At 34.9% G+C, this 22179-nt stretch overlaps 1 protein-coding gene across 22 annotated transcripts in view; it reads left to right on the top strand.

Annotated features, from left to right (window-relative positions):
* Positions 1-2268: 2268 nt before the first annotated feature.
* The window catches only part of dtnbb (dystrobrevin, beta b), an 89124-nt gene continuing 69213 nt past the window's right edge, over positions 2269-22179 (top strand). For 7 of the 22 annotated variants that reach the window (XR_015512648.1, XR_015512655.1, XR_015512654.1 and 4 more), the window contains exons 1-9: positions 2269-2510; positions 4787-4839; positions 6638-6705; positions 9427-9507; positions 9844-10057; positions 13523-13608; positions 14323-14477; positions 14600-14705; positions 15293-15459. Coding sequence is in view for 11 of the 22 variants with exons in the window: in XM_087289218.1 (XP_087145344.1) it covers positions 6639-6705; positions 9427-9507; positions 9844-10057; positions 13523-13608; positions 14323-14477; positions 14600-14705; positions 15293-15459 (876 nt within the window). In the remaining 11 variants the exon portion in view is untranslated. 22 annotated transcript variants of the gene reach the window in all.

Here is a 22179-nt window from a genome sequence, read left to right as displayed (position 1 = left end):
CTGTGACGTTTTAACAAACCGCTTGGATTTTTAATGAACGAGTCTAATGTTTTCCCCTGCAGTGATGCGACTCCAGGACTTCCACAATGTGTGTCATGTTGTTTTTAAAAGTCAAATATTTTATGTAAAAAAAAGTTGAATGTAATATAGTAATTGTAATCAGCACTTGTGTGCAAAGTGTATTTTATCAAGAAACAGTATGATTAAATGCAGTAAAAAAATGCAGGCTTTTGTTGTTATTCAGTGTTTTTTATCCAATTATTTATACAATACAGTGCTCTGCATTGAGTACAGCCCCTTTTGAAAATGAATATTGGTATCAATTTCTCAGTGAAAATAAGCAATATATTTTGGTGCATTTAAACAAAAATAATTTATTTAAGAGATACATTTATTAAAATAATAAAATAGTCACAGAACATATTTAGAAATTGAAAGATAATACAATTAAATTCAAGCAAAATGTAGGAACAAAAATTTAAAGCTACAAAATTTCAACAAAATTTTTCTATTTTTTTGCTTCTTTTTATTTTTCCTCTTTTTAAAATATGTATTTAATATTTTTCTATAACAAATAAATTTGGGTGTTACTAGTTTTTGAACCATTATCGTAAGTTATTTTGTTAGATAAGCTCCAGATTTGGCTTCAGTACTAATTTAAAGTAAATGCATAATTAAAAAAATGAATTTAAAAGCTAGATTTGTGAGGGGTGTTCTTACAGTAAATATGCTGATTACTGTATATTGTAGGTTTCATGGGTCATGCTGCTTAAATATTAACAATACACGTCAGCCTGTCTTACCTGTAGTATATATTTAAAACACATTTAATTAGACCTCATGTCTGTTTTGACTCGGTAGAGATGATGCATATTTGCAATCCTAGTAGAGCAATAACATTTGCAAATGCTTTAGGATGCTGAAGAACACACTTACTTTTTTATTTATATTTATATAGTTTTTTGTTTGTTTGACCTATCTTTATATTTTAAATTTTTTATAGTCATTTAAAGTTTTTGATTAGAAATCATAATCATATATAAATACAAATACAGTTGCAATCAGAATTATTAGCTCCCGTTTATTTCTTTCCTCAATTTCTGTTTAACAAAGACAATATTTTAAAACACATTTCTAAACATAATAGTTTTAATAACTCATTTATAATAACTGATTTATTTTGTCTTTGCCATGATGACAGTAAATAATATTCCACTAGAAATTTTCAAGATACTTCTATTCAGCTTAAAGTGACATTTAAAGGGATATCTAGGTTAATTACGTTATATATATATATATATATATATATATATATATATATATATATATATAGCTTTAAAGGGGCTAATACTTTTGACCTTAAAATGGCTTTTAAAAATTAAAAACTGCTTTTATTCTAGCCGAAATAAAACAAATAAGACTTTCTCTAGAAGAAAAAATATCAAACATACTGTGAAAATTTCCTTGCTATGTTAAACAACATTTTGGAAATTCAAAGGGGGTTTAATAATTCTGATTGCAACTGTATCTACAAATCATATATAAATCATATAGTTATAATTTACATTTTATATACATTTTCTAGAATATGTTAATATAGTTATTTTCATGTCAATTTATTTCTAAAATATGCGTATATATATCTCTCCATATCTAACATACTTTCAGGACAGAAATTTGTTAACATGAACATGTTTGTCTGCTGAAAAAATATTGCATTGCATGAAAAAAAGGGAATTTTTGCAATCAAATTTTTTATAACAGTTTTCACTGTTTTAAAATAGTACATAAATGTATAATTTATATATAAATAGAGGTTATAGTGTGGCTTTGGTTTCATATAAATATTAAATACAGTTATATGTAAAATGTTAAATTCATGTATCGATTTATAATAAAATTTTATTTTAATATGTATAATATAATATTCTTAATATTTTAATAATATGTTTGTTTGTTTGTATGTATGTTTTTATCAAATACGTTTGCATACAATCAGTGCGTCTGTAAGAGACTTTTATTCTGTTCAGTTTAACTTAAGCTCTTCATATATATGAAGACACATCTTTATGTGCCCTTAGCCACAATATTCACTCATAGGCTACAGTATGAGCATTAACTCACCCTATTTGAGCCATCATTTGTGACACAAAATCTAACTCTTGCCCCGCTGCCTAATAATGGTGATGATGATGATGATCAGCGTGCAGTGATGCAGGATGGAGCCTCTGCTGTCCTCTGCTGTCAGTGATGCTCAGAGCCTCCACTGCAGTTCCACAACACGAGCGCGAACCACAGCACTACAATCTGACGATGGAGGAGCGCAGCGCGAGCAAACTGCGGATTACCGAGTCGAAATTTGCCGGTGTGTATTGAAAAAGTGAACTATGATAATGATGATGATGATGGTGATGATGATGATGATGCTCCAGGAATCGAGCGCGAGACCGATGATCGCTCTCATCAGATGCTGATGATGGTCGCGCGACCTGCGTGATTTCCTCCTGCTGGTAAGATCATCCCATAATAATGATTTTCACATTCAAACTCAACGCACACCGCTGCCTAAGATTGGCCCCTCAAAATATGGACTTAACTGTGTTTATGCGCAGTGTAACAGTGTATTTATTTAACGTTAAAGCGGCAGTTGGCTTATATGATGATAATATGGCCGTGTGTATTAATGTTTGATGTTGTCATTTTAACACGTCGGTTATGTTTGTTAAATCTACGCGAAAAATTCCGCACGTTGATTCACGTCAAAGCGCGAGTCATTATATAGAGGTGCGGTGTGTTACTTGTCTTATTAAATAGGCCTTATGTTCCCTCAGTAGTAGCACCGCAAGATGCGATTAGACTAGCAAAACGAACCGAGCGATTTTGAAGCCAGAAGTCATAACGTCAGCAGTGTCTTTAACGGGCAGGAATGACATAATGCTTTCTAGTGGTGTTTGGTTTGTGAACGAGTCGGTGCCTTCGAGCGAGTCTTTTTCAGTGAGTGAATCTTTCCCCACTTTCACGCACGGAATTAGCCTATATTGTTTGGTTCATTGGAGTGTCTTTCGCTGCTTTATCGTCATTATTTGACTGAGAGTAAACTAATGCGTTAGTGTGTGGAAGATAGTTAATTAGTGGACACGTTTATTTCAATAAATCGCTGGCTAAATTCAGTATAGCTACTAGTACAGCTAGTTCTGTCATATCAACGAATGAAAGAGTCAAACATGGCCGACATATGAGATTAACCCTTATGCACTGTTGGGGATGATTTCATCCACTCTGGGGTAATTTTGAGTATTAATGTGGCCATAAAGTTTTCTGTGTTTCAGCTAGCAGAATGAATCTTATTTTGACACATATTTTGAGAAAATGCTTTAAATAAAAAAAAAAACTTAAAAATACACTTTCTGCAAATTTACTACGCTTTTGTTATGTACGTGAAGAAATCATCCACAGAATTAAACTGCTGTAAAAATACATCAGATAATTTTTTTTATTTTATATTTAAAATATATTTCAAATATTTCTTTTAATCAACCTCAGTCCTGATCAAAACTACTAAATTGCTTAGAAAGTCCTGTCGATTTTATCTCTCTTTAACTGCCAAATTCACAAATGCTGTCACTGATTTAATGAAAAAACACAAAATGACGTATGTTTCAATTTAAAAGGTAATTGTGGACTGGATTGTTTTTACCTTTTATCAGTCTTATACTTGTGAAACAGCATTGCCTTTCATGCATTGATTTTGATTAATTGTCTTTTTTTTCTCCCTGATTTACTGTTGGTGGCAGTTTTTGCCCCATTGACTTCCATTACAACCACTATTTTTGATTACAAAGCCATGACACCATATAATCATGCATTTTGATTGTTGGGGGTTTTCCCTGTTGGGGAGTGGTAAAACTTGTAATGTTTACTGTTGATCATCAGTTGGCACCATTAATCCTTCAGATAGGCCCGTGCAATAAAAAGCTTAGTTTCTGGAGTTTATATGGAGTATAACAGCAAATTAAAGTGTGTGTATGTGTGTCTGCGAGTGTGAGAGTGACCTTTACGCACTTACCTTGATGTGTCTGAGAAAATCTAAATATGCATCCAAGTTTGCAATCAATACAAAAGCAGCCTGTCTTCTGGTCGCACACAAAGTCTGAATGCACTCACTCATTTTCTCTCATTCAAGCAGACTTTATCAGTGGACTAATGTAGGAAATATTCAACTAGAGGGTGATTTCCTGCACATCTTAAGATCCAACTAGTCACCATCTACTGGCAAATCAATGTAACCCGCAGAGAGGATCAATAAATCAGCGAACATTTACTTCTTTAAAAGACTGAAGTCTCTAAGATTTATTTTTATCTCTACCACTAGTGTGTAAGTAGTGAGTAAATGTGAGCTGACGGCTGGTGTAGTGCTTTATGGTGATGATGTAAGACCTAAATTACACAAGAGCCGTGCACATTCCTTACACTTACATCCTTGTGTATATCCTTCTGTAAAGTCATTAATATCTGAACTTTTCCTCTGTGATGTTCTCTTTGCCTGTCACTATTAAGTGGCTTCTTAGTGGCTCTTGTTTCATTAGCTCGCAGGACGCAGCCTGTGCAGACACTATTGTCATACTTAATCAGCACTTGTGTTGAGAAGGAGAACTCAGATGCCCTTTTGTGAAGAGGGATTTATTCTACGCTTTGTTTTTGTATTTGTGTTTGGCTCGGATTGGGGGGTGGTAAGGGAGGGAATTTCCCGAGATGTCAACATCACAATGTTTTTGCTTACTTATAGGAGCATCCTGGTTCCTTTTCATCACCGTATCGAAGTCTCAGCCAACCTGACAGGTGAGTGATAGAGAGTTCAGAGATTCCTGGGGACTATTAAACTATTAAAGTGTCGTATTGTCCTTTTAAGTTAACTGTTTAATTAATCATTGTAAAAGAAACATTCAAGCAGACTAGAGTTGCAGAGGTATGATTATTGTTACATTTAGTAATTAGAAATGACCAACATTTTCACGAACATCATTATTATCATGGTTTTGTTAAAATTAGTTGAAAATGTTCAAAAATAATCGTCAAAGATAAATATGGAGCCAGATCAGTCTCAAAAATAATACATTTATAAAATAAAATTCATACACAGATCACATTTACTAAATTTAATTAGTAAATTCAAGACACAATTCATAAATACACAATCCAATTAGTAAATTCAAAATAATTTAATAAGGGTGACATGGTGGCACAGTGGGTAGCGCTGTCGCCTGCCTGCAAGAAGGTTGCTGGTTCGAGTCCCTGCTGGGTCAGTTGGCATTTTTGTGTGGAGTTTGCATGTTCTCCCTGTGTTGGGGTGGGTTTCCTCCGGGTGCTCCCGTTTCCCCTACAAGTCTAAAGAGGAATTGGTGAATTGGGTAAGCTAAATATTCCATAGTGTATGAGTGTATGTCCTGGTCCTCCAGGTTGGGGGTTGAGCGTTGGACTAACGACTCACCTCGTAAAAATTAGATGTTACAAAACACCAACATGGTGGGGCTAAATATCAACTTCGATATAAATGGCCTTGGCAGTACGTTAGTAAGTAAAATAATTCATAAATACACAAAGCTTGATTTGTAAATTTAAAACACAATTCATAAATACACAAATATAATTCATAATTTCAAAGCAAAGTTCATACATAAACAAAACACAATTCGAAAATGCAAAACAAGTCATTAATACACAAATCCAATTCGTAAATTCAAAATGTAATTTACGAATATGCAAATCCAATTTGTAAATCCAAAACACAATTTACCAATATGCAAATCCAGTTTGTGATTTCAAAACACAATGCGTGAATATAAAACACAATTTGTAAATTCAAAACACAATTCTTAAATGTACACATCCCGTTCCCTTGGGGAAACATTTATAAAATTTTCACATGTTGTGTTTTGAATTTATGAATTGGATTTTCTGAATGTGAATGGTTGTGTATGCATGAGTTTTATTTTTGCAGATGTATTACTTTTGAGACTGATCTGGCTTCAAAGTTAATGCATTCCACCAAGTTTTGTAACTGGGATGAGTTTTGACATAATTTAAGTGCTTTTACTGTGTATATTTATTATGTACAGTTGCAATCAGAATTATTAGCCCCCCTTTGAATTTATTTTTCTTTTTAAAATATTTTCCAAATGATGTGGTAAATCCAAATCCAAATGATAAGGTAAATCCTATAACATTACGATTATTTAATCGCTAGAGTACTGTAAATGCATGTTTATATAGTATAGACATTATACAGTTTTATTTTTATTAGCTTATCGAAATGTTATAGGATTTACCATAATTTCTCATAATCGCAATAATTGATCTCGGTTTTTATGATAATAAAAAATTTTGGTAAATCCTATAACATTGCGATTAGCTAATCGCTAAAGGCTGCTATGTGAATGCATGTTTCTATAGACAGTAAACAGTTGAAAATTTGACATGGTTCTCACAGAGATTGTGACAGAGATCGAGATTGTTATGTTGCGATTGCAATTTCTTTATCGATTTACCGACACATATTCAAATAGCAATTTAGTTTTTACCATTAGTTTTGCCTTATTCTGTCTTCTGTGCTATTAAATGGACGTTTTGTATTGTGTAGAATGATTGAAGAGGGAAGTAAAAGCAGCAAGTCCATGGTGGAGAAGAGACAGCTCTTCATGGAGATGAGTGAGTTGCTTTCACACACCACACACACAAACACAGACACAGACACACACACAAACATAGACACACACACACACACACACACACACACACACACACACACACACACACACACACACACACACACACACACACACACACACACACACACACACAGAGGCTTTGTCGAATCCTATTCGCCCTTCAGTGCCACAGGGCAGTAGACTGGGACAAACTAGTGTCTCTGTTCGGAAGGCAAAACTAATTTTGAGAAAACCCCATATCAGGTCCTAGTAAATCTATCCTCTGTGTCTGATTTGTACTTTATAGCGAGTACAAATGTTACATAGCTGTTGTAATTTTTTTTCTATGCCATTACGCACTTTTAAAAAAATTGTCTATTGAAAAACACTACATCAATGAATTCCTGAAGTGTGTATCCAACACACACTTTACTATCTTATAAGGCCATAGAGGATGCAATACAACTGGTCATGTGATTATCTTTTTTTAACAGTTTGGAAATACATTCAAATTCAAAAACTTACTTGAGTAGTTTGCAATTTCACACTTAGCTTCTGAGTAAAATACATGGCTGCTTACCTTTATGTTTTGATGTCATCACTGGGAAATGACCTCATTTGACCTTACTTACTTTAATGATTTGCATGAAAATGTTTAAAACAGGATACTGTATTTAAAGGTCCCGTGAAGTGCTTTGAAATCTGCTCTTTTGTTTCATGTGTGTCATAATTTCAAGGGCGGGACAAGAGAAGCTTTTTTCCTTTAGCCAATAGCAGTTTCCCTTCTTCCCAAAAACAGCCAATAGCATTGCGTTTCATCACCGCTTTGCCAGTGAGAGTAGTTTAGCTTAAGTGCATCAAATGAAAAGCAAATGAGAGGTAGGAATGCAACGATTACAGATTCTGGTTGTACGTTTATAGTCTAAGGGATAATCATGGTTATCACGATTATTATGCACTCATTAATTTTAAAACACTAGTTTAGAAAATCACATGAAAACTTAAAGTTTTTTTAAAGTGCTATTTATTGCTGCTCTGTAAACTATTTATACAGCACAACAAAAACAAACAAAATAAAAAATGAAAACAATGAAATAGTTTTTACATTTAAACGTAATTCATAATTTTACAGTGAAAATAAAAATGACAGAACAATGAATAAATAAATAAGTAAATAAATAAATAAAAATAAGAGAACACATGCAGTCAAAGGCCGCTAAACTTCGGTCTGAAAGGCACTATTGATCAACTATATTATGAACTTCTTTGGTATTTTTCTTTTGTATTGTGTATTTTTTTTGAGTAGAAATGTCTATATTTCATACAAAGTTTGAAGCTGATTGGTCAATTCTTGTCACATGACTTGCGATATCAATATGCGTGCACCTCCATTAAAAAAAATAATGAACTTGTGAAACCCCGTCGGTCTTACGCCACCCAACCCGCCCCGAGCTGGTATCAAACTGGCGACCCTCCGCATGGGAGTCGGTTGCTCTACCAAGGAGGCTAAAGACCATGGCCTCTAGCGTCTGTCGCTAGAGCACCTTTTAGAGGTCAGAGGAGTGAGGTTTACCTGCACAGCACACACTAGCTGGCCTCCGTTACACTTGCGCCTACAAAACACAGGATTTGTAAACGGCCCTTATTAGTCTCAGCCAAAGTTAAAATCTTTAATCCAGTATGTATACATACTGGTATACCGTGGCCAAGTCAAGGTTTTAAAACTGGCAACATTTTCTGCTATACCGTTCTTACTGTATATGTAAGATTTTTTATTAACTTTTTTTTTTTAAAGTTTTTGAGGACAACAGTATCACCAGCAGAAAATAAATCTAAAGAAGCCGTTTTAAATTGTAAACAAATCAGTGTTTTTAAAACTAATGAAGATTAGTTGAAGATGATTCATTTGAATTATTTAGTCTGACATATTTACTGTTCCAAATATTTTAAATAGTTCTCAAAATAAGATCGATTGTGTTCACAGGAGAAAAAGGTTGTGTTTTTTACCCAGACATTTAAAAAGAACATATTTTAGAGCAGTAATCACAACACCGTCAAACCATGAAATCGTGATATTTTTATTCAAGGTTATCATACTGTCAGAATCTTATACTGACCCATGCCTACCGCATACTGTGTACAAGCTCGGAACTTTAAACTAGTGGCACACATTTGGCATTGCTTTGTTTAGTTGCAGTTTTGTTCTACGCAGAAACGCGGTGTTGAGAAGCCTTTACGATTAATTAACCATGACGAATTAAAGCGTGGTTAATAGTGAAATCGGTTACTCGTTGCATCCCTGGTGTCTTGAAGGTGCAGGACATGTCAGATACTAAAAAGCATTTGATTGGTCAAAAGAACTGAAGAAAAACTGAAGGACGGCGGAAGTGACGAACTTCAAGCTTTGGATGATTATATCTTCTAAATGCGAATTTAATCACTGTTTTGGAGCACACTCATTTGTAGATATCCTTAAGACTTAAACATATTGATACTAACTTCTTAAACACTTTATTTTGATTTCACAGGGACTTTAACAGGTAGCTATCACTATACTGGTGCAAAAAGAGCAGCCATGACATTCTTCAAATTGTCTCTTTTTCTATATTATGGAAGAAGAAAGTTGTATATAAAGGAAACAACATTAGAGTGAATAAAATAATGTCAACATTTTAATTTTGTGTGTGAAAGTGACAAATCTGATGCATGTAATTTTACCCAGGGGCTCAAAACTTTGATGTCATTCGCCTCTCAACGTACAGGACAGCGTGTAAGCTACGATTTGTCCAGAAACGCTGCAACCGTAAGTTGTCATGTCTTTCATTTGAATGTATCATTGAATCCCCTTGTTTAGCAAGTACATTTGTTCTCGTGTGGGGGGAAAATCAACAAAATACATCCATTGTTTATTCTGGATCAGTGTTTCCCAACCGTGTTCCTGAAGGCACACCAACAGTACACATATAACATCAAACACACCTGAATCAACTCACCAGAGCATAAGAAGAGACTCCAAAACCTGAAGTGAATGGGTCAGATAAGGGAGACATCCAAAATCTGTACTGTTGGTGTGTCTTCAGGAGCAGAGTTGGGAAACACTGTTTTGGATCATCTCACCTGTTTACTTCTCCTGCCGCAGTTCACCTAGTGGATGTGTGGAACATGATCGAAGCTTTTCGCGACAACGGGTTGAGCACGCTAGACCACAACGCCGAGATTAACGTGTCCCGCCTGGAGACCATTTTGTCCTCAATCTTCTACCAGCTCAACAAGCGGCTGCCCACCACGCACCAGATAAACGTGGAGCAGTCCATCGGCCTGCTGCTAAACTTCATCGTGGCCACTTATGACAGGTGTGTTGTTAGTAAGGGAGATTTGTTTTTCTCTCAGGGGGTCCCTTGCGGCAGAATGTCCCCGCAAACCTGATGGACCGTGAGTCATACAGTGTGCATCGTGACAAGAGTGAGTGTTTGGATGGCATATGCCTCGCTCCAAAGCATAGTGAGCTGCCTATGGAGACTGCATTTTAAGGGATTGTAAGCACACTTTAGCTGTGGTGGGTGTTTCAAAAACTATGCAGTTTAATCATTCTTGTCCACTAAGAAGCTGTACGTTGTTTTGGCTAAATTTTAAAGGCCCATTTATGTCAAGCATGATAATTATATTGATTAAGAAGCTGCTGTAAATATAAAGAATAGTCCACACCACAGATACCATTATAAAGGCACTGAGGAATCATATCACTGGACTCATTTTTTCAGAGTGTTTTTCCTGCCAGCTACCGAATGATAATAAAACTGAGTAAATCAATTTGCATCCTACTTTGAAGAGCTCTCACACTTAAAGTGGCAATAATAAACAGAACGATGTTGTGCTTTGGTTTAGCGGTAATATAATTATCATTATAGTTGTAGTTCTTGGTGTGAATGAGCCCTAAAGGAGCAGTCACTATTGTTCAGTGGTTTTGCAGACAAAATCCAGTTATTTCAACAGGAATCCACTAAATCTAAGAGGCCGTTCCCTTGATGCAGACCTAAATTATGAAGTATAAGCATTAGAAGTTAGTTCATATGACTTAATTTGTGGCATAATAAATTCACGATGTGCTTTGGTTTGGCAGTAATGTTATTATCATTATAGTTATCATTATAGTGATCATTTTAAGATCAGTTTTTTACCATTGTTCAGAGATTTGTTTTTGCAGACAAAATCCCATCATTTCGATAAGAATCCAAGAAAAATCTGAATTAAAAAGTATATGCGTTTAATGTGGAAAAATAGGGTGTACATTTAGTTACTATGACTTCATTTGTGGCTTAATTAATTCCCAGCTAAAAATTTTAGGTTCTAAAAAGGATCCCATTCATTCATTCATTCATTCATTCATTAATTCGTTTTATCATTTTTCTTTGGCTAAGTCCTTTATTTATCAGGGGTCACCACAGTGGAATGAACCACCAACTATTCCAGCATATGTTTTACAGAGCAAATGCCCTTCCAGCCGCAACCCAGTACTGGGAAACACCCATACACTTTCACACTCATACACTATGGCCAATTGTCATTCATTAATTTTCCTTTGGCTTAGTCTCTTATTTATCAGCGGTCACCACAGCGGAATGAACCACCAACTATTGGGAAACACCCATACACTTTCATTCACACAAACACTCATGCACTACGGCCAATTTAGTTTACCCAATTCAATTATACCCTATGACTTTGGACTGTGGGGGAAACCAAAGTACCCAGAGGAAACCCACACGAACACGGGTAGAACATGCAAACTCCACACAGAAATGCCAACTGACCCAGCTGAGGCTCAAACCAGCGACCTTGCTGTGAGGCGACAGTGCTAACCACTGAGCCACCATGCCGCCCCTCCCATTAAGTTCATCCATTCTTTCATTTTCTTTTCGGCTTAGTCCCTTTATTAATCCGAGGTCGCCACAGCAGAATGAAGGAAACTCACCAACCCCGGGAAGAACATACAAACTCCACATAGAAATGAAACTGACCCCCAATTAAATTGTATAGTGTTATTTTAACATTTGAAATGTTTTTTTGACTATGAATTTAAGTTATTTTTTGGCTTTAAGAATGTTATTAAACATCTTCTGAGTCTCATGTTATATTCGTGTTCTCACATCGTTATTTAAAACGTTATTAGAAAATTTCATCCACATTATGTTAATGTTCTTAAGAACTTTTCTCTACCTTCACTGTAAAAGAATAGAGGGTTCCACACAATTCCTTCATATTAACTTAATAGTTTTTTACCAATTTAAGTGGATTGAACGTAAAACAGTTGCCCCATAAAAACGTAAGAATTGTTTTGATTCAACTCATTTTAAGTACTTTAAGTAGTTTGAACAAGGAACAAAAGCTACGTTTTTGAGTGTTTCTCTGTAAGTTATGAAAATGTTATTGTTGAAGGTTCGTAAAATATTCAAAATTACCAGTTTTTAGATGATGTATTAACATTTTTTTTTTTTTGGTTATAATAACATTACTAAAAAATAAATTTTTATTTTTATATCTCATAACAATTCAGTCTCATGATATATTAAAGTTCTCCAAATGTTGTTTAAAATGCCATTAGAACATTCCATCTACATTATATTAATGTTCTTAGAATCTTTTTCTATCCGCATTACAAGAGTCTTCCGGAAACATTATTATAATAATGTTGCATGCTAGCATTTAGACAACTTTTAAGAAATGCTACTGGATGTTCTCAGAATACTCCATGTTAACATGTATAAAACCTATTTGTTCCTAAATCGTAGCATGTTGTTTTAATTTGTTCCTTTGTTAACTTTTAAGTTCATTTAGTTATCTCAAAGAAAAAATTCAATGCTCTAATTCAGATTTGCATCGTTTTGTTGTTTTTAGAGATTCATTTAAAGCATTTGATGATGACAGAGCTTCTCTAAATATTCAATAAATTCATTTTATGAGGTGCTTTTATTGTGTAATATTGTACACTCAAAGCTTTTTACAATCATATGAGTTTGTCTCCACCACCAGTGTGCAGCTAGCTTTATCTAGCAAGATAAAAGTCTCTTAATAATCTTTATTAGGGTTGACAGTGTTACATTTTTAAATAAACATTTTAAATACAAACTTAACTAAACTAACACATAATAAAAGTAAAAGAGAAAGCATAACTAGTAATATTTGTCAATAACTAAACATTATACACATGGACTCAAACTAAATTTTACATGAATTGTTAACTAAATCGTTTGCTAACTTAAATCCACAGAAAAAAAGTTAAGTTACTTTAATTTTATTTATGTGTTTATTGCACATTTCCCCCCCTAATCTTTTCTTTTCCTGTACTTACTTTAAAAACCCCTGAGCTGTAGGACATTTTACATTGCCTGTTTGTGAAGCTTTGGAATAAAAAAGGCAATGGGGCTTTTAGTCATGTTACACTTCTATAGAAATCAAAAAACAAAAACAGAACGCACTATAACAAAAATCACTAGCTTAATGGAAACCTACCTATACATGTAGTTACAATACTTTCATTTAGTCTACTTACTTCTTAGCACAGGATTTAGGACATTTACCAGGATTCTTCAAAGCCAGCTTGTAAGTAGGTGTTTGGCTGTGCCGGTGGGATTGTGGCCCTTTAGCGCTGTCAACAATTTGTAGTCAAACATGTTCTGTTTGCAATTATAATCCAAATAATTGTATGTAAGAGTACAAAGACTTATATAATCCAGACACTGGCTGGAATTAAAAAGAACCTGTTGACTTTGTATTTTTATAACCAAATGTCTTCTGATAATATGTTGTTTGTGTTTCAGTGAAGGCCATGGGAAACTCACAGTGTTTGCTATGAAGGCAATGCTAGCTACGATGTGTGGTGGTAAAATACTGGATAAATTACGTTGTGAGTATAACGCCATTTATACAGATATTCAACAGTGACACAATGGCTATTTTCAGGCTGAAAGAGGAATTAAAATGCAATGCTATATCATTGTTTATTAGCATTAGGTGTATTCTCATTTCAGGCTCACTTTAAGGCTAACAGCATAGCTAACATAGCCACATAAAGCTAACATTTTAATCTATTCCTTCCAAACTGTGACTTTAAATCCGTTTTAAAAGACTATGATGCCATAAAAGTCTCATTTGGAGCCATGTAAACAAGGTTTTATCGTACTATAACAAACTAGGGCTTTTATGACAAACGTTTCACTGAGAGTTTGGCTCCCTCTTCTGTACACGATATGCATTGCACTTCCCAAAATAATTTATATATTAGCCAAATACTCATTATTAAAGTTATTAAAATACATTTCAACATAAATCTAAAATGACACAAGTTTTCTCTTTTCATTTCGTTCATATTAGTTGTTAAATTGTGCCACTCCCCAGCAAATTATGGAAAAATGCACTTGAATGATACTTGAATTTTACATTTATTTTGGTGCATTAATAATAACATGTACAGTGTAGGTTATTTTGAGCAAAAGGGTTAAACTATGAAGACTTCATAGACTAATTGACTGGAGGTCACTGAAAATGTAGCATTGTTTTTGTTCTGAAATATTCTTTCCACAACATGACATAACTTAAAATCTTTCTCGTTCTCCATCAGATGTATTTTCCCAGATCTCAGACTCCAACGGGGTGATGGTCTTTGCCAAATTTGACCAGTTCCTGAGGGAGGTGTTGAAGCTCCCGACGGCAGTGTTCGAGGGGCCTTCGTTCGGCTACACTGAGCACTCCGTGAGAACATGCTTCCCTCAGCAGGTGAGAACACTAATCTGCTTCTGACCGCAGAAAGAGTCTCTTTAAAACGATCGGCATCTCATTCAACCTGTCTCAGGGACTTAGAGGCTTTCTCTGAAAGTGTCTTATCTGATCTCTGCCAGAAGAAGATCTTGCTGAATACGTTTTTGGATGTGTTGATGGCAGATCCACCCCCGCAGTGCCTCGTATGGCTACCTCTCATGCACCGACTCGCTAATGTAGAGAATGGTACGTGCTGCATTTGTGTGTGTGTGTGTGTGTGTGTGTGTGTGTGTGTGTGTGTGTGTGTGTGTTTTTAATGTGAAATTAAAGCTCTTTTCATAACTTATAATGGGTGTGAGCAAAAAAAAATATATATTTTTTTGTGTGTCTCTTTAAATGCAAATGAGCTGCTGGTTTTCTGATGAAGACGGAGAGTTTACAGACAATCTAAAAACAGCAGAACAACCAATTATTAATTACAAATGACACGACTACATTTGTAGTCAATTATATGATCTCATTTATGGTAATCTAATCTGATTACTTTTGGATTACATTTTGATTACTTTTGTGCTGGCCCTTTTTTCATTTAAAATATATTGAAGTAGGATAATCTTTTAAATCCTGATGTATTATCATATAAATCAGCTTTTTAGTCACTGGAAGTCAGGGAATTTGATATTTGCTTTAAAGTAGGTGAACCCTAGGTAGGGTAGACTTGGTATGTCACCTTTAATATCTTGTTTTTTTCATTACCCTCTGTGTCAGACCACCTCAATCCCAAAATAACTCAGCAAATGCCTGAAAGCGGTGTGTGTGTTTGCATCCCGCAGTCTTCCATCCAGTGGAATGTTCATACTGCCGGAGTGAGAGCATGATGGGTTTTCGGTACCGCTGCCAGCAGTGCCATGGCTACCAGCTTTGTCAGAGCTGCTTTTGGCGCGGTCATGCCAGCGGCCCTCATAGCAACCAGCACCAGATGAAGGAGCACTCATCATGGGTACGTACTGTCATGCAGCACATTCAAATGTACAACAACATATCTCTTTTATTACTACGGTTCTCTGGAATGCTTGATTCTGATTGGTCGATATTCTAAGGGAATGTAATTCTCCAGTAACTAGCACTGAAACTGATAGCACAGACTCATGGTGGTGCTACGAATAACCTTGACTGTTAGTAAATATTTTCATTGTGCTATTTGCCAATTCGCTCTTGTTTTTTTTTTTGTTGTTTTTTTCGCCATCTTGTGATTGAGTAATAATAGTAATATTTGGGGATGCACCACATTTTTGGCTGATTATGGCAAAGAGGAAAATGGCTGAAAATTTGGGCTGTAATAAAAGGCTATGCTGCAGCTCATTGGCCAGCAGTGTTCGGTGCTCTGGTTTCACTCTTCCTCCAGCCATAGTGGCAGAATGAAGCAGCTTACAAAGTGCTTGTTGTTGCATTGAACAAAGTGCTAGATCAGTAGAGTAGACTGTAAGCTAGTTTGCATACATGTCGCAGTCAAAGTTTAAAATAGTTCAATATTCCGCTCTGTGGATATTCCCATATGTATCCGCATACTTATCTATGCTTGAACAACACATGTTCACTGGAAAGGTATGCTCAAGTAATGCGCCTGCAGGACATTTCTATGTAGTATTCTTTTTCCTGCTGCTTGCAATAGTGCTACTGTTCTGTCATGGCAACACTGGTAAATTGACACCTCTCGACAAATTTACTTACAAATTTTTTTTGTGCAGTCTTCAAAAAATACCACAATAACAATAATTTACACGTTTTTTAACAGGAACTAAGGGTAAACAAGAACATTCAAAAACCCTCAGTCCCCCGTCCCACCCCCAAGGAGGAGAATAATAAAATAATAATAATAATAATAAAATCATAATAAAATTAATAATAATAAAAAAATAAAACACAACAACATTAGCACCTACAAGAATTGTCAAAGCAACTAAATAAGTATACATAAAATATAAATAACACACCCACACATTTATAAGAAGAGCAGAGATCTTTCTTAAAAGACAAAACAAACTACTTATAGATCAGCGAAGAGGTGTGTGGTATTCCAAATTAATTAGAGGATCCCAGTTTTTATATGATTTTTCAGTGGAACCTCTTAATGTAAACGTAATTTTTTTCAATATATAGAAAATACATCAAATATTTTTACCATGAGACTGTGGGAAGAGGTTTAGAAGACTTCCAGTGTAATAAAATTCGTCTTCGGGCTATCAGTGACGCAAAGTCTAGAACATTAGCAATCTTATTTGAAGGTTGTCCAACAAAGCTGATTTTCCACCTTTTCCCACCAATTCTGATCCAAACCAAGTCCAACTTCTTTCTGCATTGATGCTTAAACTGAGAAAGAGAGGGAAAGTATAGGAAAAAATACTTACAATATTTTTTGTTACTGTCAATAAAATGTGATTACATTATGAACATATACAGTCAGGTCTGAAATTATTCATACTGTACCCCTGACAAATTCTTACTATTAATTAACCAGCAAGTTTTTTTTAGACTGAAAATGACACAGGCTTCTCCCAAAAGATAATAAGTTTAACTTTATTTTGTCCCCGTAGGGAAATTTCATTTGTAGCATACACTCACAGAGACATCTGACATTTGGCATAAATCATTTTAAAACATGGTACCCTCACCCTAAATAAATATACAGTCTACAGACCATCAACTGCTACTGAGGAAGGAGGAATTAGAAAAATGTAATTGCTTGAGGTATAAATTATAATTTTTTCCTATTCCTTAACCATCTGGGAACACAATATCGACGACCTGGTGGTAACATAGGTGTATGATAAAGGATGCCTCTCATCATTGACAGTCATAATAGCCCTATTTAGTACTCATTCTTTGTATATACTATGAATGCTCTTTAGTTTTATTCCCAACAACTTGTGACGTCAATACCAGTATATCACACAAATTGTTGCAATACGTTCAATAAAAGCACTATAAAACATGATCAACAATGTGCTGTCAACATTAAAAGACAATAGAAGTACATTCTCTGTTTAAGCTTTTTTTTCATGTTGTTTTTCTTTTTCTTTTAAAAATATTTTGCAAATGATGTTTAACAAAGCAAGGATATTTTCACAGTATGTCTGATAATAATTTTTTCCTCTGGAGAAAGTCTTATTTGTTTTATTTCGGCTAGAATACATTTTTTAAACACCATTTTAAGGTCAAAATTATTTGCCCCTTTAAGCTATTTTTTTCCCCGATAATCTACAGAACAAACCATTGTAACACAAGATATTGCCTAATTACCCTTACCTGCCTCGTTACCCTAACCTGCCTCGTTAACCTAATTAACCTAGTTAAACCATCATGGCAAAGATAAATCAGTTATTAGAAATAAGTTATTAAAACTATTATGTTTAGAAACGTGTTGAATAAAATGTTCTCTCAGTTAAACCAGTGGGAGGAGGGCTAATAATTCAAGGGGGCTAATAATTCTGACTTCAACTGTATGTACTATAAGATTCAAAGTAAGGAAATGAAAAGGATAATCTAAAAGCAACTCATGTTGACATCTCAATCATAGTAATGTCTTATTCAGAATAAGGTACATATAATTAGATTACTGATGACCATGTAAATGAATACCCCATTTTAAAGAGGTAGAGAGTTCATCCCAAAATGGATTAATCATTTACTCACCCTCATGTCATTACAAAGCTGTATTCATTCATTTTATGCGGTGAAAGGAGATGTTGTGAGTATAATGGATGTGGATGGCGATTCATAATGCTTTGAAATGACAAAGAAATATATCATAAAGGCGTATTGTTATAATACTCTATATTCGGTGTGTTCAGTGGCTTTGTTGGAGGAACAGACCTAAATTGAAGCCATTAATCACAGAAGCTCCTAATGGTTCAATATGGAGTTTGCATCAAAATGAAAATTCATGGCAAAACCTACGTTTATGGACAAAAAATTAGACTTTGAAAAAAATGTATATTTATTTTATATATTTATTCAAAATGATAATACCAATAATACATTTATTGGTTAAGTTTAATTGTATAATACTGTTTTAGAGTGATAAAGAGCCCCAATTAAGCATTAAAAAAGGTCATATTTTGGTTGTGGGGTCTTCTACAACAGGCTGATATGCATGCACGGTCAAAAAACACTTTAATTGTCTTATAATTTGCATTTAGTTTTACGTACTTATCCAAACGACTCCCAAATGATTTGTTTAGCGATTCATTTGTTCCCATCGCTTCTCCTTAGCGTGATGCTTATCTGTGCTGATTGGAACGATGACCCAGTCTGTTTTTATTGTAAAGCAATGCAGTTAAACATCAGCATATATTCTATTCTTAACCATAACTTCAAGTAATAACAACGACACACATTCAGCATTAATCCACATGTGGCAAAGACTGCGTGTGTAGGAACAGCTGATGTTGGCCAAAGCAATGACAACCAGCAGGGCATCGCGAGCTCAGAAACGCATTTAAATCAGTAAAGGAAGAAGCACACATTGCATTTTCAATGTAGTTTTGGACGCATCATGTGAATAGCCTCATAAAGATTTCACCTGAGAGACACATTACAAGCACTGATCTTATATTAGGTGAGTGATTGCAAGCTGCGCGGAGTGAAAACAAGTTACAGCACACAATTAAATACATATTTTGCAAACTCCAGAAAACGAGGCAAACATTTTAATCACACTTACCGGTGTTACTGACAAAGTGCCATACATTAGTAGTCTTTGCTGATTCTTTAATAACAATGGCGAATTTTATGTGGCAGTGTAAGTTATTGCATCAATCAACAGAAAAATGCCACCGTCGCATGTCTGGTCATCTGTAAGCGATAGTAATCTTTGCGTCATGATCAATCCCATGATCCCCTGCTCTTCGCTAATGTTTGAAGGCAAAGGTGTATTCATGTTTTACCAGGTTTGGCACTTCATATTTGGTAATGTCGTATCAATAGTAGTAGTCATTGTTGAAGTAGTATCAGTTGTAGTAGACGTTGTTGTAGTAGTAGTAATACTAGTAGTAGACTTTGTAGTAGTAGTAGTCGTCATTGTGGCTGTAGTAGCAGCAGCAGTAGTTGTAACATTAGTAATTTTCTGTAGTATAGTAGTTGGTGTTGTACTTGTAATTATTATTGTTGTTCAGTTATGAATACTGTTGTCCTTTCTTTCTTTTTACAACATTCCTATCATTGTTGTCACTGCTTTCCTCTGATTGATTTTTTCTCTCTATCGATCTAATTACAGTATATCCATGCTATTTGCTGACCATCCACCATGTTACCTTTACACGTACACACACACACACACACACACACACACACACACACACACACACACACACACACACACACACATTGTTTTTTAATGTTTTTGTTGTTGTTTTCTTTTCTTTGTTTGTGATCCTATTTTTTGTACTACTCGCATATTCAAATAAAAACATAAAAATAAATAAAAAAACATTTGGTGATGTCTGATATCGATGTCAATACGAGCAGTCAAAATATTTAAACACAAAACATATAATTTATTTGACTCTGTGTCGAGTCTTTCCTTGAAGAATCAATAGTTTTAAACATGGTGCACTTTCAGATTTAACCCTCAGCTGGACGTTTTCCTTCACTTAGAGCTATGTTCAACACTGCATGTCATTTTCAAAAACCCATAATAGGGGCTCTTTAAATTTGCTCTGGAGGTAGATTTATCTTAAAACTAAACAACAGATTTTAAATAATGTAAACAAATTTCACTATACTATTGTTAAATAAAGTGGCAAAATGTATGTTTTCTAGTTCTGCTATTTTATCTGATTATATTTCTTTTTACAAAACAGAAAACGATCCACTAAAATGCACTAAAACAGTAATATTGTGAAATATAAATTCCCTTAATACAACAACACAAAAGACATTGTATTTTATTTGATTATGTATTGATTCCAGATGGCAACGCTGACTGATTTTTCAGCATCTTATATGCAGCGTTCGGTGCACCAAGATCCTCCTAACATGCTGATTTAGTACTCAAAAGCATTTATTGTTATTATTAATAATAATATTATCAATGTTAGGAATATCTGTGCTGCTTCAAATTTTGATGAAACCCTTTTTTAAACCTATTTTTAGAATTGTTTAAATAATAATGTTCCACATACAAGTAAAGTTCAGGATTTTAAATATCTGTCCTCATTCATTTTCTTTTCGGTGTAGTCCCTTTATTAATTTGGGGTCGCCACAGCGGAATGAACCGACAACTTATCCAGCATATGTTTTACACAGCGAATGCCCTTCAAGCTGCAACCCATCACTGGGAAACACCCATACACACTCATTCACACACACACACACACACTACGAACAATGTACCCAATTCACCTCTACCGCATGTATTTGGGCTATGGGGTTAACCGGAGCACCTGTAGGAAACCCACGCAAACATGGGGAGAACATGCAAAAACTAAACAGAAATGCCAACTAGCTCAGCTGAGGCTTAAACCAGCGACCTTCTAGCTGTGAGGCGATCGTGCTAACCACTGCGCCACCGTCCAGCCAATATCTGTCCTGTGTCTTCTTATTATGTCTTAAGTGCTGAGTTAACATGTTTTTTAAAGGCCCCCGTGATAGCTACTTTTGTAAGCTATTTGGACAGAACTGTGTGTATGTATAGTGTGTCCACAGTCATATTGGAGTGATATAAACCCAACAAGTCTCTTTTTTTTTTACATTTCCTGAAGTTAAAATAGGACCCAAATCCCAGTGACTTTTCCACCGCAACGTGAAATAGTAGTGCAGCTTCCCTCACCCACCAAATAGATTAACAGGTGCCATGTCTCCATAATTGCATGTATACACGTTTTGCAAAAAAACTAGGATTATAACATGTTACAACTGTCTGTTTTCAGCTGCACCTGAATAATTAATTTTCTAAGTTTAAAATGTTTTTAAAAAGAGCATGTTTGCAATAAAGAGAGTAAAGTCGATATCTAATTCTTAACTGCTATAATCACCACTGCCGCATGATTTCAGTAAACGTGCATACATGTATGTGTGTGTGTGTACTGCAAACTGCGTTTGTGTGTGACTCATCATTTCAGAAAGGCTTGAATAAACTCCACCACAAATACATCAAATAAACTTATTTGGTATTTTTGACTAGTGATCTTGTTTCAGCTTCAATCGTGTCTATCTCTGTCACTGACTGCTGTTTATCTGACATAACGCATGAGAAGCAGACAAGCATGGGGGAAACGGTGGGCAGGGAGAAGCAGCTCATTATCATTTAAAGCCACAGGCTACAAATGCAGCTACATTGTCCTCAGACACTAAAATGGGCATATTCTACATTATATAATAAATAATCTCATGGGTAGTTTGAGCTGAAACTTTACAGACATATTCTGGAGACACCAAAGTCTTATCATACATCTTGTAAAATGGGTAAAACAGGTGCCCTTTAAAAAAAACAGAAACAGAAAACCTTACTGACTCCAACTTTTGAGAGGCGGTGTACGTGTTTAAAGCAAAATGACTTGTTTGGCCATGGGTAAAGAATGGATGAGCAGCTAATATTTTGTTTCCTGTTAAACGTCATTCTTTTTTAAGTCAGGGTTCGTGTTTTTCAGCAAGTAAGTTATATTGATTACTTTTTTAATACTCAAGCGTTGTTCCAAAGCTCAGTCACACTGCTGGAAAT

Source organism: Danio rerio, chromosome 17 (assembly GCF_052040795.2).
Source record: "Danio rerio strain M-AB ecotype USA chromosome 17, GRCz13ab, whole genome shotgun sequence".
Classification (NCBI taxonomy): Eukaryota; Metazoa; Chordata; class Actinopteri; order Cypriniformes; family Danionidae; genus Danio; species Danio rerio.
This window is presented reverse-complemented; position numbering and strand designations above follow the sequence as displayed.